Source organism: Trachemys scripta, chromosome 4 (assembly GCF_013100865.1).
Source record: "Trachemys scripta elegans isolate TJP31775 chromosome 4, CAS_Tse_1.0, whole genome shotgun sequence".
Taxonomy (NCBI): Eukaryota; Metazoa; Chordata; order Testudines; family Emydidae; genus Trachemys; species Trachemys scripta.
Window position 1 is genome coordinate 67,057,059 of NC_048301.1, and position 17,860 is coordinate 67,074,918.

Consider the following 17,860-nt stretch of genomic DNA (forward strand, 5'->3'; position numbering starts at 1 on the left):
AAGTTGTCCAACTTGGATTACCCTGTTTCGAGTTTCATTGGCAGAATATGGTCCCACAAGTTCCAGAAACAAAACCAAACTTGAGAATGTTTTCAAACTGCAATGCTCAATAATTAACTGAGTGTCAGGGCCAAGCGCCAGGATTACTCTGCATAAAAAGTTTACAAGGGAGATGAATGTGTGTCTTCAACCTAGTCTGCAATGAACATCAAGGAAAAGGCAATTCTGATTTGCCATCTTCGCACAAGAAAACCTGGACAAAAAATGGACATGCAAGTCTTCATGCCTCCCTCTAAAGTACCAGTTTCTAGATTTCATGAGCCCCAACAGGCTGGCTCAGTTGGTCCTGATTTATCATTGAGCTAATGAGCGTAGAAAGGCAGGATTCCCAGCCAGCACTGGTATTGCCAGCTGAGCCAATTCTAAGCACACTGATGACTCAAGTACCCTGGGGGCAAGAATTTTAATATCTTTTTAAGTCCAACTTAAGAATTTGAGGTACCCATTCCATGTTCCCCTCCTTCCCATTCCTTCTCCCTGAAGACTACAGCAGGATGGGCAATAAGACCACCTTTTTGGACCCTAGATATGAAGAATCAGGAGAAATTTCAGGCACAGTGGCTCAAGTTTTAATGAGAGTTTGGTGGGGAAAGGGATTATGTCAAAAATCTGTCTTCTACTTGCCATAATAATAAACCTTCTGTAATTTGCATGAGGGAAAGGTTCAACCAGAAAGACCAGTTCTGATCCCCAGTAAAGAAATGCAACAACCACTAACAACCCACAGTTAATCTACATAACCTGGCACCTCTGGCAATTTGCTTCTTGCTTAGATTAAAGGAAATAAAGGTTTTTTTTGCCTCCGCTTGTCCTTAGCACTCACATACCCCCATCTTCTGTGCAGCCTCACTGCATTGTTTTCCCTTCTTCTGCCAAAAGCAGCTGCATACTGACAGTCCTTAAAGATCAGCTACAAATCAGTGAAGTCTTCATTGTGAAGGTCACCCCCTCACACCCCAGAGGGGACTGGTTCACAACACAAGACATACTGTCACTAACGTTCCTAACAGTTTCATCTGAATTTAGAATTTTTTATTTTGGAACAGGGCAATAGTGGTCATATAGCAAAAGCCAAAGCCTCAGGAGACCAGAAAAGGAAGACTCCAATTGAGAAGACAGTTGCAGGTTCCTCAAGAGTGAGTCAGAATTCGACATTTAATTCTAAAGGCTAATTTATAGTTACGGTTTATCATCTATTTCCTTATTATCCTTCAGTTCTCTTTACTAATCTAAATTAGGTTCCCTAATTGGCATAGTCTTGCCACAGATTGTGCGTATACAGTTCCAGAATTTCTAAAAGTTGTGAAACTTGTTTTCCTGCTGAAGGGTTTTGGGTTGTTTTTGTGTGTGTATGTGTATATATACATATACATACATATACACATATATACACACACACACACACATACACACATACACACACACACACACAAAAACAACCCAAAACCCTTCAGCAGGAAAACAAGTTTCACAACTTTTAGAAATTCTGGAATTGTATACGCACAATCTGTGGCAAGACTATGCCAATTAGGAAGTGTGTGTGTGTGTGTGTATTATATATATATATATTATATACACATACATACATACATACACACACACAGTTATCATAACATACTCTTGGGAAGTACAGACCGTTTGTCTCAGAGACATCATTTGCCTCCTCTTCCCTGAGCAGGCAAAGTGAGGAGCAAGGGACAATCTTGTTTATGGATGTTAAGGAAGGAATTCAGGCTGCTGCCAGTCCAATTTCAGGGGTCTCCCACCAGAGTCTGTTGCAGCAGCTTGAGCATGCTGGGTACAAAAAAAAGAGTAAAAAGGATCATGCCACCCTAGAGACCACTAATTTCTGTGTGTTCTGATACATTATTTATTCTGAGTCACTCACAAGTTAACATTTGTACTGCGACAGCACTTTTCATCTGAAGATCTTAAAGTGCTTCACAAACAAACTAAATTGGTCTCACTCCCCAAATTAGGCAAAGGAGGGTCTTTCACCATTTTACAGATTTTAGAACTGAGACACAGAATGTTAGTGATTGTCCAAGGTTGTACAGCAAGTCAATGGCCGAGTTAGGAACCTTGGCACTTAGGCACTCCTAATTTCTCATTAGAATGGGGCAAGAATTACAAATCAGTTCCCATATGTGAAGCCCATAAAGGGCCCAGGGAGGTTTAATAAAGGACTGCTATCATAGTTTTATTAAGTCTTCCAATTTCAATCTGCAAGACCCAGCAAATTTTGTGGCGGGTTCAGTTTAACAGCATTTTAATAAAATCAAAGTCTTGCTTGATTCATCACCAAAAGTATGTTTGAGTGGCCTAGTTCTGGTTCCATATGGACCAGTTTCCACATAAACCAAGCCACTATAAACACTGGCACTGTTACCATCATGCGCATGATCAGTGGATCCATTGTTATACATTCTAATCCTCTGCATTATATTTCCAATGTGTGTGCTCTCCGTCATTAGGCACGCCATGGACCACCCACCACCCTCTCTTCCTCTGCTTCTTTTCCCATTGCCAATTTTCCTTCTCTTTCCAAGGTGCTGTATCCCCTCTTTGGATTTTAGGTAACTACAAAATCAGCCCTATCACTTGTCTGTCTACCCAGTGCTATCACGATCACTAAATAATTCACCCACACCTGCATGAACGTCATGTTTTAATCTAGCATAATTAGAGGCAAAGCAATCCTCTGCTTGCTATTCCTCTGGAGTGTATATAAAGCAGGCAGAATCCCTCAGTGCTTTGGATGTGTTCTCACAAGACAGAGCAGGAATAGTGGGCGAGCTGTTCCCTGGGATGCAAACATCACTCAGCAGTATCCAAGAGCCTCTGCATGGAGTAACCTTAGCATTGAATGGGCCTTAGCACAGCAAACATCACATTTGCCATGTTTGCATCAGGAGTGATGTACAGGAATGAGATCTCCTCAGTTCTTAGGTGTTTGGGCCTGAACGTACAATCGTAAGTGGTGATCTTAAAAACAAGTACTGTATTTTCTGGCGTATAAGACTACTTTTTAACCCAGGAAAATCTTCTCAAAAGTCGGGGGTCGTCTTATAGGGCGGGTGCTGAAACTTCCGAGCCGGACTGGAGAATCTGCGGTCGCCGCATATGGTGGGGGGAGCTCAAAAACGGCCGCGGCCGCATCCCCGCCCGATGACGAGGTGAGGGGGCGCCTCACCGGGAAGGTGTAAGTGAAGGGCGGAGGAAGCTGCAGGCGTCCGGGATGCCCAGGGTATGGAAAAAAGAGATAGAGCGGCGCTGTGCCCAGAAAAACACGCCTCTTTCACCCATCTGGCCCGCCCTTGTATCCTATTACCGTACCTCCTTCTCTGCCTCTCAGATCTCGCTCCTGAGGACTGCAGTGAAGCGGCGCAGGCACGCATGTGCGAGATCTGAGAGGCAGAGAAGGAGGTAATAGGATACAAGGGCGGGCCAGACGGGTTAAAGAGGCGTGTTTGCGCTACCGCTCTGATAGTCTTGGAGACAGGGAGGGCTGGGCAGGCAGGGAGAGCTGACCAATCCAAGCAGGCTTTGTATACAACAACCAGCCAATCGCCGGTAAGGTACATCGCTTGCCGTGACTGGCTGGTTGTTGTATACTGGGTACCACATACAGTACAGCACCAGTATCTGTACCTGTTCATACAGTATAGCACCAGTACATACAGTACAGTATACAAATGTCCAACAGTCAAAACCCCATCATGGCTCCACCAGCAAGAAGAAAGAAATATGAAGCCAGTTTCAAACTTAAAGTTGTAAACTTTGCCAAGGAACATAATAACTGCACTGCTGCAAGACAATATGGAGTAACAGAAAAGATGGTTCGGGACTGGAAAGCAAATAAAAAAGCATTAAAGAGTATGCCAAGGGGTAAGTGTGCATTAAGAAGAGGCACTCCACATTGGCCAGAACTCGAAAAACATGTAGCAGACATGGTGAATGAGCATCGCCAAAACGGTTATGTAGTGACACGAAATAAAATACATTTGTTTGCACTTCAGTGGGCCAAATCTAACCCAGATCACAGCAACAGATTTAAGGCCACTGTATCCTGGTGTACTAGATTCATGGGAAGGCATAATATGGTACTGAGGCAAAAGATGAAAATTGCCCCAAAATTACCTGCAGATCTTGATAGCAAAGTAAATAGTTTCCATCGATACGTAATACAACAGCGCACTAAACATGGCTATGCGTTAAGTAGTATTGGAAATATGGATGAAACTCCAATGAATTTTGATATGGTTGGAAATAAAACTGTCCATCAAAATGGTGAAAAAACAATTTTAATTAAAACAACAGGACATGAGAAGTCCAGTTTTACAGTGGTACTAGGATGCACAGCTGATGGCGCCAAACTGAGACCAATGATTATTTTTAAAAGAAAAACAATGCCGAAATTCAAGTTCCCTGTTGGTTGTTTTGTACATGTGAATGAAAAAGGCTGGATGGATGAAGAAGGGGTAAAGCTATGGCTTGATAATGTATGGAGCAGGCGACCAGGTGGACTTATTAAAAAATGTAGTCTACTGGTGTGGGATATGTTCAGGGCTCATTTAACTCCCAGCACCAAGCAAATGCTTGCAAGACTAAACACAGATGCGGCAGTTATTCCTGCAGGATTGACATCGTTGGTACAGCCACTGGATGTGTGCCTAAACAAGCCATTTAAAGATCGCATTCAAGAACAGTGGAATGAATGGATGGTTAGCGGCGAAAAGTCATTCACAAAAGGAGGAAACATGCGTGCTCCACAGTTGGATGTTTTGTGCAAGTTTGTCATAAAAGCCTGGAATGATATTGATGCAGAAACAGTAATCAAGTCTTTCAAGAAGTGTGGCATATCAAATTCATTAGATGGTATGGAGGACGACTACTTGTGGCAAGATGAAGAGGAAGCCGAAGCTGAGACCACATCATCTGATACGGAATTCGATCCATACGATGACTGCCTTACAAATGTATCACAAGATGTCATTGATGTACTTATGATATCAGATGACGAACAGGAGGATTTTGAAGGCTTTTAAAGGGAAACTGTCACGCCAGCAAAACCTGTAAAAATACCGTAGCTTGCAGTTATGATGGCGTTGCTAACTCGCCAGGGACTTGCCCGGCACTTGCTCTCTCTCTCTTGTTTGTTATCTTCCTCCTATCATCATCAGTTCCAGTTTGGTTGACAGCTTAGAAAACAAACAGCATGGCAGCTCCCATGGGTTTATTGTCTTATCCTTTCTTTCAGCTTTAGAGTGAATTAGGAAAAGTTTAATCCACTTGCACTGTTTTATGTTTACATGTTTGATGACAAACAGCCTTATGTTTATAAGTGACAGTTTTCCTGCTAAGTACCTGCATGTCATAAGCATTTGAATTAAAATTACCATATTGAAATCAAATCTGATGTTTTTTTAATTTTTTTTTGGTGTGCGTTGGAAGAGGGGTAGTCTTATACGGCGAGTATATCCCAAACTCTATATTTTAACTGGAAAAGTTGGGGGTCGTCTTATACGCCCAGTCGTCTTATACGCCGGAAAATACGGTAGCTTGTTATACAGTGCGTATTTCACTAGTGACTAGTCAATGACACACACACAGAATATCTTGGCCACACTCCAGATGCATCCTACAAGGAAATAGAATCAGGTAGGACAGGAATTCAACTGCAACATTTCTGGCCCCTATTTTCAGAATGCTATTTCTGTCTCCAACCTCCACCACCTTCTCTCACTGAGACTTTGAGAACTTGCTAGTATGAGAGCAGATACAAAAAGAGCAGAAAAGGAGAGACTTTCTCTGTTATAATCCCGAAGAGTATCCTTAGGAGTCCACTCTTCTTCCCTCAAAGCCAAAGACATGGAGCTGTGAAGTATGATAGATATTTCTGAAGATCAGAAGACCCACTCTATCCTCCTCTTCTGATAGATTGGAAGCCAGTGAATTTGGAGAAGCATGCTCAATCAGCCAGCACCAAGTTGTACTGTTTTATACATTAAGGGTATTGCTGGAGTTGAATTTCACTTGACTAAAAGCCCTGCAAGTTCAAAGCTGCTTTCCCCAAACACTGCAACATCCTTAGTCACTAAGCGACTTAGCACCTTCACCTTGAAGCACATCAAGGATATTAGGAGAGATTGCTTGAGACAGAGTACTGAGGATTTTTCTTAAAATCCATATATGAATAAAAGCCATTTAACACACAAAGCAGAGACCAGACACCAGCTGACTGGAAATGGATCTGTCCTCTGCATTTACCCACACGGCAAGGAAAATGAGTGCTTGTCTAGATATGAATATCTAACCTACAGGCTGCTGAAGTAATATAGGTTATAACATATTACACAGTCCTATATAAATTTATTACATTTAATACTGCACTAGCCACAGCCTTTTATCTCTCGGACCAGAAAGAAGCCTATTGTTTTTACATTTCTAACAAGACAACCAAGGCAATTCTTGTACTGTTTGTGGCAGCTGCGACACATGTGGCTTTAGCTCTGCATTCAAGACAGTCTTAACACAGGAGTTTTTACTAAGCAAGAGCTTATGCCATGACACACACCCATGTCCCTCCAGAGCATTTATGTGAACTAGAAGGAGTTTTAAAAAGGGTCGGGGGGAGGAAGAGATGATTTTCCAACCGATTTGGCTGTGTTCACGGTTTATACCTCTGGATCTCAGCTCCTTGGCAGACTCACTCACTAGCGTGACTCTCAACTGACAAGCCGCTGCAGGTGCACCCTCTTGGTTATGTGCCACACTGCCTTCTCCACCTAGCAACTATCTTTTAAATCTGACACCAAGATCTCAACCAAGAACTACTGCAACAAAGCATCTGTACTTGGAAACACTCACTCCCCAAACACAAGATTCTTATCCTCCCATAGGAAATACAAACCTATCTTGACCAAAAAAAACCTCTTCACGGTTTGTTTTCTTCCCATTTCATACCTGGGCAAAAATGAATCCATCTGGGACTGAAAGTAATTGTTGTAGACTAATCCAGAGTACTGGGTGGAAGAAGGGAAACAATCCAGCACAACTCTAGGCTTTTCTGACATGGCAGTTGAATGCTCTCTAGTGCTGTTGTGTGTAACACACAACTAGATATCTCTGAAAAATAACACTGTAAAAGTTTAACAGTGTCATGGATGACTTTTTCCTTTCAACAGCCCTGTACAGCAGTAGTATTTACATACAGATTACAGTCTCGATTACAGATGTTTCAGTATGTAATTGGAGTTTCAGGGATGGTGGAGTTTCGGTCAGAGATCACAGGCTGGTGGCTACAGAATCTATGCTGGGTTATTACTGGGAGTAGAGGGGCTGGAAAGAGAGATTGATTATGACAAGGGGCAGCAGCCTTTCAGAAGTGGTGTGCCGAGTCTTCATTTATTCACTCTAATTGAAGGTTTCGCGTGCCAGTAATACATTGTAACATTTTTAGAAGGTCTCTTTTTATAAGTCTATAATATATAACTAAACTATTGTTGTATGTCAAGTAAATAAGGTTTTTAAAATGTTTAAGAAGCGTCATTTAAAATTAAATTAAAATGCAGAGCCCCCGGACCGGTGGACAGGACCTGGGCAGTGTGAGTGCCACTGAAAGCCAGCTCGTGTGCAGTCTTTGGCACGTGTGCCATATGTTGCCTACCCCTGGATTATGATTTTTAAAGGTCTTTTCCATCTCCAACTGCAGATTTTAACTTAGATAGTGGTCAACCACTCCTGTTTCTCTCTCTCGATCCCAGCAGCTCCCTCCCCACCAGAAAGGGCCAGATGCACCAACAAGAGGGGCTCCTCATTTGTCAGTAGCTCCCGGCTTCAATGAGCTTTTCTATCCAAATCCACCTCCAGAAGCAACTGAGCATCCCTTATAATTAGCATTTCTAGTACCTAGAAGCTTCCCATGTGCTAGGCACTGTACTGACAGAGGAAATGACAGTCCCTGCCCCAGAATTGAGCTTCCAACCTTCACATTTTGCTGATTTTAACTTTTATTTGCAATTCTTATATCCTCCTGTCTCCAGCTACTGAATTCAAGACCGCATTCACCCTCCTTGCTCCCTTCTTCCCTTCCTTCCCCACTCCTTTTGACTTTCTACCCCTCCTTGTGCTGACCGCTACTCCACAATGTCCTTTCCCCAAATCTAGAGAAACCAAATAGTCGCTCTTTTTAAAAACAGGAACCACTAACAAGACTAGCACCAGCCACTACCTACACTACTTTGCTTGTATGCTGCATCCCTTCCCCCACATCCCAACCCAGGTTTTTAGTCTTTAAAACTGTAACCTTTTCAGTGCAGGAATGTATGGCTTCTATTACATACTGGGTGCTACTAGAATATAAATGATAATAATTAGTCTTAAGACTTATTTGGAATTTATACTTCATTTCCAGCAGTAAGTTACTGCCATACACAGCAGCAATTACTAGAAGTCAACACATTTTCTTTTTTGTAATAAGTCTTATTTAAGATCACTGTGCAGGAAGAAGAACGCCCTCCTCTCCCCCTTTCCCAATATTTCTCATTCTAGTGGTCACCACTGCAGATGTACACTGTGGTGCATATCAAAAAGCATCTCAAGAAGGCCAGTAATAGAGAGAGGTTATTAGCTTTCAACATGCACTTTATAAATATATATGTAAATGCAATACAATGGTAATTGATCAGTGAGCGCTGCTGTGTGTATGTATGTGTATGTGTGTTTAAGGTTAAACATTTAAAGGTCTGTGTGTGTTTTATTTGTGCATTTCCTACAGAAATTCTACCCTCAAGTGTAGGAAGTGATGCATTATTTGGCACTTTCTCCATCGACCAGTTCTGTCCACGTTTGCACCTCTCACCACACTCTGTCAGAAGAGCATCAAGAAGTAACAAGACACAAGAAGAGAGAGGAGATGAATGGGAGAAAGCTGGAAAGTGGTTAACAGCAGGTCAAGTGACATGTCAGAAGTTACCAAACAAGAGATCCGAAACTACGGTCTGTAGAGCATTTCCTGGTCATTTAGTGCTGGCTCTCCATTTTGTTTCCAAATTTTAAAATCACATTTGCAGCACTAAAAATAAATTAAGGCTCTTCCCAGTAGTATTTTTCCATGTAAGCAGTTGCTGTAGCTGCCACACAGGTGTTATACGATTATCTATGATAGTGAAAAAAGCACAATCACAAACAGAAGGGGAATGGAGCCTATAAGAAGATCTCTATATACTAAGAGAAGTGGTCTCTTGTGTTTTGCCTAACACTATGTAGGTGAAAATTTGCCCCTTGTGTATTTTAAAATGCATCTACTTTCACACACAGTAAGTAGGTACTATAAAGGTTTTACTTACCTGAGGTCAATCCCTCCAAGATGAAAGAGCTGAAGATAATTAACGGAAGAAATAATCCATGACCAGTCAAGGCAAGTGGTGATGCTGTGTTGCTCTTTGGTGCTACCATTCCATGGCACATCTTATCCACCCAAAATATTTTAAAAGAGTTCTGGTCGTCTGGGAGTGATCCAATCTACAACACAAGAACAGAAGAAAAATATACGTGAGGAAGACGGATCTCTATACAATTAGAGGAGAAGGGAATCAAAGAGAAACAAGCAAAAGTTGCTGCTTGTTTTAATGTTTAGGAATCCAATCATGTGAATTAATCCAGATTTTAGTGGGGGTAGTGGTGGAGATCGCAGAGAGATTTCCATGGGAAGTGTCAAAAGGCTAGTGTATCTAAGCCAGAGCTTTTTTTGGCTCTAATCCACTCATACTTTAGATGAGGCAACAAAAACAGTGCTTACGTTTTCTCTCTCTCTTTTAAGATAACCAGACTGATTGCAGCATCTGGAGATGTTGCTTAAAACAGATTTCAGATAAACCAGTTTTGCTAGACAGCCGCTGATTTTAAGAATGTCTCAAAGAAACAGCAGTCTGACTACTAGATAGCTAGAATAAATAAATCAAATGCTTCCTTAGCTACTTGGAGACACAGAACTAGCCTAACAAGCAACAGCACACACACATGCACACTCTTAAAGACTACCTTAAGGAGGACTGTCAAATAGACACAGAGGTCAAAACATCACACCTGTAGATTACAGAGTGCAGCCAATTAAACTCAAGGATGTGATATCATCATACCTGTGAATTCAGCCAACAGTTTGTCACCTTTTTCCACACTCAAAACATAAACCAGATTAACAAGAACTGTCCTGGTGGCAAAAATCAGTAGGGAACCGAGGAAGCACAAGTCAAAGCCCCATTTATGTGAAAGGAAAGGCTATATAGGCATGACTGCAGAGATCACAAGATTTACTACAGTTTATGTAAATTTAGAGTTATTAATACACCACTCAGATTGAGTCTCTAAAAAAATCCCCTTAAGGGAAGTCAGAATTATAATCCCAGTTACTGCTTAACTATTATAATATATATTTTACAGTTTTTGCCAGGTAGCTAATGCTATAATCAAGGTTATGCGGACACTCACTATAGCCCCTCTATTCTTCCACGTACTTAAGACTTTCAGAGAGAGATTCTCTTTTGGGGATAAATTCTTGCCTGGTCTCAACTCAGAGGAATTTTAAAGTTTGGGGGAAAAAAAAAAAAAAAAAACAACACTCTTCTGCTATGATTTTTCAGTTCAGTGGATGTTCTCATTGTAGGAATTTTTTTGCTTATGCAAAACAGCTCAGCTTCAGAATTTGGATTTTTCAGGTTGACTAGTCTTCATTAAAGGAAAAATCCTTTTTATGTTTTGAGGTTGAGGAAAGAAAAGAAAAGAAAAGAAAAGTATAAGATTTTTAAAACTTGGCATTAGGCATGTGGTAATAAATTTGGCTGTCTCCAAGATCTATGATACTAAGTTAGTAACACAGCAAATAAACACTTCCAGAAACTGAAGTTTGTCTTCAGTTTTTTATTCTGCCACAGACAAAATACAACAAAGAAGTTCTTAAATGAAGGGAAATGATAAACTTGGGGATCACTTGAGAAATCTGGAGGGACATTAGTTGAGCTTTCAGTCACATAACTCAAGCATGGGCTTAAGACAGCATTTAAACCACCACATTAAAAAGAGCTTGGAGCATCTCTGGAGGGAAGGCTGCTAGCGTGAGAATATTTGTCTGTGCCATAAAAACCATGAGAATAAACCTGTGGGGGTGTAACCACCATGTCACACTTGCAGCATAAGAATGGGTTTATGACGCTTTGTTCACTCAACTCATTCTTTCCATAGTGCAAAAAAAAAAAGAACTAAGAAGATAGTTGCTTCCAGTTACCGGTAAAAATTTTTAAAGTGAAGACTAGACCACATTTAGAGTGAAAATCTTTACTGAGGCAGAAAGCTGAGACACACTAAACAAAGAACAGAAACCAGACAACAAATGTGTTCATCCCCAACACAGCCAGATCTACTGCACAGGATTTTAGAGTTATATTAAAGAAGGAGGCCTAAATATACGCTACTCTCTACCATATGGCCTATGGTCAGTTTTATTCTTCCATGAGCCATTGTTCTGGGCTAAACTACAGACCCCAGCATGCAATGCTTCATCTTGAGCCAAGTATCCTTTCTGCTTACATCAAGATGAGGCATTACAATTTTTCCCAACTCAATGAGATTGTACTGGCATGATGAGATATACAAGTGTTTCCAAAATGGTAAAAAAGAAGAAAAAAAAAAAAACTCCTGGATATGTGTTTGTTACTGCCTATTGCTGATCTGGTGACAGGCTGCTACATAGGATAAATGCAGCATTGTGCTTTCTCCCACCGTCAGGCACTACGTAGTTTACCGTCGTCACTTATTGATGAGAAGTCTCATATGAGTGCTGAAAATGTGAAGAAGTATTTGTGTGACATCTTGGTGCCACCTGGCAGGGGGGCGCAGTAGTGCATAAGAGTTACTGGGATCTATATACTAGTTCCCCAAAGGGCGGCATGTAAGGTCTCTGCTGAAAGCCTATGTCACAGCAGTGATCGTAATCAATGTATGTATGGATATTTTTATTATATATACATATACATATATACACACACACACACACACACACACATATACACTGAAAACTACCTTCTTATGGCCTGTGAATTGGGGCTGGTCTCCAAAAGATGATAAATAAATTGCTTTTAGGAAGAAAACACTTATCTGTCTGGCTATATGTAAATTGAGTATTGTGTGCTTCACAATGGCTGCTTATTTACAAACGGAGCAAAATGCTAATCAAAAGATTGCGAAAGCTACAGGGGAGATTTTCCACATGAAAAAACAAGCAGCAGGAGGTGTGCTGTTTCGGAATAAAGACAGTGGAGTGTTGGACCTGTAACTAGAGGCAGAGAAACACCCTGAATACTTCATCTAGGGCAGCAGTTCTCAAACTGTGGGTCAGGACCCCAAAGTGGGTCATGACCTCATTTTATTGGGGTCACCAGGGCTGGCTTAGACTTGCTGGAGACTGGGGCCGAAGCCTGAGGGCTTCAGCCCTGGGCAACAGGGCTCCGGTTTCAGCCCCTACCTCCTGAGGCTGAGTAGTAATTTTTGTTGTCAGAAGGGGGTTGCGGTGCAATGAAGTTTGAGAACCCCTGATCTAGGGGACAAGCTGCCGGCATTCTTGTCTTATGAATGGAGTGTCACAGCCAACCTGATTGTTAAGGACTGGAAGAAAAACTTTGGGTGAGCAAAACAAGACATTTTCCTGTCTAATGAAGTTAACTAAGTCTAGGTCCTAGTTATGATTTTATTTTGCATGTAATTAGTTGTTTTCAAATATTTCTATTGCGATCACTTGAATCTCGGTGCTTTGTTAAATAAACTACTTGTTTCTACTACAAACAAATCTAAGTGTTGTGCAAAGTGGTGATCTGAGAGGAATATGGTGATCGGGTGTGTTTCACTGGGAGCAGAGAATCTGGGAATTCTGGAAGCGTCTAGTGGACCCGGGGCTGGACACTCTATAGATGCAGGAAAGGCTTGGGGTGTGCCTCTTGCTGCCTGCAGAAGGAGCCTGTGTAGGCTGAGATAGGAGTACTTGTGTTGCATGTGGCTAGTGGAGTCAGGGAGCCAACCTCTAGTCCTGTAAGGTACACAGACAAGGCTTCCTCACACTAAGGGCAGGTGGTAGTGAGGTGTCTCTCAACCCTGGGTATTTCCAGCAAGCATCACAATCTGGTGCTGCTCTGATTTATGAATACTGTATGCTAATCTGGTTATTGGGATGATGTTTACTGTAAGAATATGTTGGTTAAATTTAATTGCGGGGTGGAGGGAGAGTTGTAAGAAAGAAAAAAAAAAAACAAGCAGAAACTGAAACAATGGCTCTAAATAAGCCTCACACCCTGAACACCAAGTAAATATTTCAGGGTTGTTGAGCAAATACATAACTCTAAATGGCTCACAATTAGCCAGTTCTTTAAAAAAAACCAAACGGTAAATCTGTAATGTGTACAGCTGTGGAGTGTACCTCTTTAATCAGACCATTTAAATTTGAAATGTACAATACAGCAACTCTTTATATAGGCTTCTTAATATGCCTCTTGAAAGAGAAACAGTTACAGAAAATGGACCATAAAATAGGAATCTGTCTTCCACAGTTATGAAATCAACATCTACACACCCTTGAAAGGAATGCTATGCATCCAGAATGGGGGGGGGGGAAATCTGCCACTTCCTGGTTATAGTTCCATACCAGCCATCATATGATCTTTCGCAGTGCATGACTGAATATGCTGGTGTCTCAAGCAGCATCCCATTGGCCAGCACTAAAATCTCACCTGCACATACATGCACACACTTCTAAATGAACTGAAATGGAAATGAGTCAGCTGCTCTGATAGTGTAGTAGTGGTTGCTACAATGAGCCCCTAGTGTAGGCACTTAATTCCACTGAAACTGGGGAGAACATAGTTCCTGCTTTTAAAAATTTAAGAAGCTATTTCCACTGGCGTGTACACTCCACATGTGGCAAAAGCTTTTCTGAGATAATTGCTGGTTCATTCAGGGCTTATGCCTTTTCTCCTCCAAAGCTTTGGAAGATACCAACTCTTCTCCCTCACTCCCTAAACAGTCATCTCCCTTTACATGCTTTCCCACCTCTATGAATCATTTGCTAGTCTCACCACTTCACAAAGTCAGTACTCCTGGATCTCTTAGGGAAGTGCTCTTTGAATTACCATGTGATCATAGGTCATGATAAAAGGACTCAAGCAGATGCAAGTAGTTCTGATGCTCTGAGGACAGGAGGAGTTTGAGACTTCCTGGTTGCTTGTGCTGTTTAATAGGGATATATTCTACATCACTGTTTTTGGAACACTGGAAATGGACTGAGTCTTAAACCTTAATTCCGTCTTAATGTTTGATTGGAGAAGCACTTGGTGAGTCTGGAATGCCCAATTTTCAATACCACATGTGAAACTCACATGGATAAAATGAACAACATCCTCACACACATCAGAATTCTCTAATTTAACCAGTTAGCCTCCTTCAAAGGAATATTTACAACATAATCATATCTTGAAGGCACATAGTGGAGAGTGCTTCTGATGTATGAATTCTGGGTGTGCACAGCAGTCCTTATGGGGAAAAAACAACCCGAAAGACCCTTTTTGCCTTATGGCCACATTGCAGGTGACACCTAGAGCAAACTGAAATGTGGTACAGAAGGTTGTAACAAGATGTGGTGGTTAAAAAGAACATGAACCGAGCTATTTTAAAAATAAGTACCCAAAATAAGAATTTAACAGCAAAACGCAAGTCATCTCAGCATCCTCATGAGGCAGATGGTGACTGAAAAAAAATTCAACTCCCATTAGGAGTGTGTTGGGGATTTGGGCGGGGAGGGGGAGAGAGGAAGGAAACCTGCTTAAGATAATTTTATCTGTTTACTTTTTGTGGTTAAATTAATAGCTTAAGCAAATTTAATGCAATTGAAAGCTTTTAAAACAATTCTATTTTTAAAAGTTCTTCAGATAATTCAACAGTTGCTTTAAAATTGTTCAATTAACCACAGTAAGAATTAAACCAATAGTTTCCTTAAAACAGCTTTAAAATAGCTTGATTTTTCACTAGTTTGTAACAGAACACGGATTTTCTCAATCCTAAACTGCTTCATGAGGCACAGCCTCCTACCCTACCACCAACTACAATGTTAATTCAATTCAGATGGCAGTCCCCATTGAGACACAAGCCTGGTCTATACCTAAAACTTAAAAAGAACAGGAGTACTTGTGGCACCTTAGAGACTAACAAATTTATTAGAGCATAAGCTTTCGTGGGCTACAACCCACTTCTTGGGTTGTAGTCCACGAAAGCTTATGCTCTAAGGGTTGTAGCCCACGAAAGCTTATGCTCTAATAAATTTGTTAGTCTCTAAGGTGCCACAAGTACTCCTGTTCTTTTTGAGGATACTGACTAACACGGCTGCTACCCTGAAACCTAAAACTTAGGTCAATCTGGCATTGTTGCTCAGGGCTGTGAAAAACGTCACACCCCAAGCACCACAGGTACGTTGACCTAACCCCCAGAGTAGTCATGGCTGGGTCAACAGAAGGATTCTTCCATTGACCTAGTGATCGCCTCTCAGAGGTGGATTACCTACATTGAAGGAAAACCCACTTCTGTCCATGTTGGAAGCATCTACACTACAGTGCTACAGCGCACAGTGGCTGTAGACATACCTACAGCCTCCCTAATCACTGAATGGAGTTACTAAAATAGTGACAGTATTTGTAAAGCATTGCACTAGAAAGGAAAAGCTTTGTCTGGTACTACAAGCAGCTAATCTTCAAGAGTAATTTCACAGGATTTGAGTGCCAAATTACAGCCAACAGGGTCCTGTTGTGAGTGGTCTTACAAGTATTAGTGATAAGAGGAAGGAAAAAGTTATGGGCAATAGATACAGAGATATAGATGATTGTATTCATAAAAAGACACCTTTAATCACTGCAGAATTACAAAAACAATTACAAGAACACTACACTAAGGGATCATTATACCCACCAATGAACAGCAGCCAACTTTTGGAGAATTAAGAAAGGTTTCCTAGAATCATCTTATTTAATATATTGAGCAGCAAAGTAAGTAAAAGTTTGAAATCATGTGGGGGCTTAATTTAGAGACAGAAGGAGCAATACAGAATATTGTTGCAGTCCTCTCCAGTTGATTTCTTTTAAAACATGATTTTGAAGAAAATTCCCTTTGGAAACTATTGTTTCAGCATTTCCCCCACACACACACACACACACACTGCATCAGAGAGGCTAGGTTTCATATTTTCAGCTTAATCAATCCAACAGTACATTTGCAGAGGGCCATATGCACAAAATGTTCCAGAGCACTTTCCAAAAATAATAAGACCTAAAAACAACAACAAAAAAAATATCACAATCTAACTCAGAGGGTTTCAGGGAAGGAAAATGAAGAAAAGCCAATGAGAAAAGCTACAGAACCTCTTGAAAGCCTATACAAGCATGAGACGGTACTTACTAACAGGAAACGGATTCTGAAGCAATTTTGGATTGGCTTGCTGATTTGCATACACCTACCCAGACTGCTCTTCCAGTTTATACAGCTGTGCTGATTTCAGTTTCAGGAAACGAAACCACAAAGTCTATGTGAAATGAAGGCTGGCTTTATGAGATGAACTTTTAAATATGCTCTTCCCCACCCTTTAAACTTTGTACTTGTGTTTCAACTTAGATGGCTAAAAGCATCCACATGCTATGCATCTGGCTGGAATATCCTTTCACAGTACTACAGCATTATAGCTAGAAGAGGGTGCCCAACTGGGAAATCCTTTTGTTATCAAAGCTTCCCATACAACTAGTTTGCCATCTGACTAGTTATCAGTCATACCCAGAAAAGAGGATGGCACTCCTTTATAGAGATAGTAAAGGTACAACTGAACGCAACAGTTTTAAGTACAAAGTGAGTTTAAGGACTGCTGTTCCAATTTCCAGACATGAAAACATCCACACCTTCACTTTTTGAAGGGTGAGAGAAAATGTTTCAAAGAGTAGTTAAGTTAATATGAGGAGAGACCGTTTTTAGGGAAGGCTCACACAGTATGTTCAAAAATCAAGTATTATTTCAAACTCAATTTAAAAAGGGAAATTCTTAGCACAGGAATCAGTTCTTTCAAATTCCATCACCTTCAATAGTCAGAAAAAGCAATTTTCAAACATCCAGTTTTTCACCATCTAGTTTTATTGACCAAGTTAAATGACTTGCAAAAGAGAAAATGAGTTTCACTTTCTGGTTCTCAAACACGAGACCATGTAGCTTGGTTTAGGATTCCAACACTGCATGGAAATGTTTTAACAAAAACTTCCATTGAAATTAAAAAAAAAAAAAATTACAAAAACCTAAAAACACAACAGTATTTCATGAAGGCTTGTATTTTGCAGCTAGCTGCCTGGCACTGTCCTCCCTTTGCTGCTGTTAGAACATATACATGTCTCATGACTCAATGTATTTCAGTTTATTAGCACGCACAAATCTCTATAAAAGCTACATAGTGATAAAGAGTGATGATAGCACTATCTGGTACATTTGGCTTTGTTGGACATAGTCAATTTGCGGTTTTGTCAGTGTAGCAATTTAAAAGGGAAAACTGAACTTTGCATTGTCATTCAAGGCATTTGTGACTAAGACTATAAAAAACCATAACCTCTTAACACCCTTCTACCTGCAATCAATAACATTCTGCTGAGGCAGGTGTGCATCTGTTAGATATGCAGGGAGTAAGCTCCAGAGGTAAGTGCCTGTGACATTGTGCAGTCTATATGGTTTTATAAAAACA

General features: G+C 40.8%; 1 protein-coding gene across 1 annotated transcript in view; it reads right to left on the minus strand.

Moving 5' to 3' along the window:
- SUSD6 (sushi domain containing 6) overlaps positions 1 to 17,860 on the minus strand; it is a 122,599-nt gene that overhangs the window by 61,556 nt on the left and 43,183 nt on the right. Inside the window, exon 2 of the mRNA XM_034769324.1 lies at positions 9,411 to 9,585. Within this exon, the coding sequence (XP_034625215.1) occupies positions 9,411 to 9,531 (121 nt within the window). The 5' untranslated portion in view covers positions 9,532 to 9,585. The remainder of the gene's footprint in view (positions 1 to 9,410; positions 9,586 to 17,860) is intronic.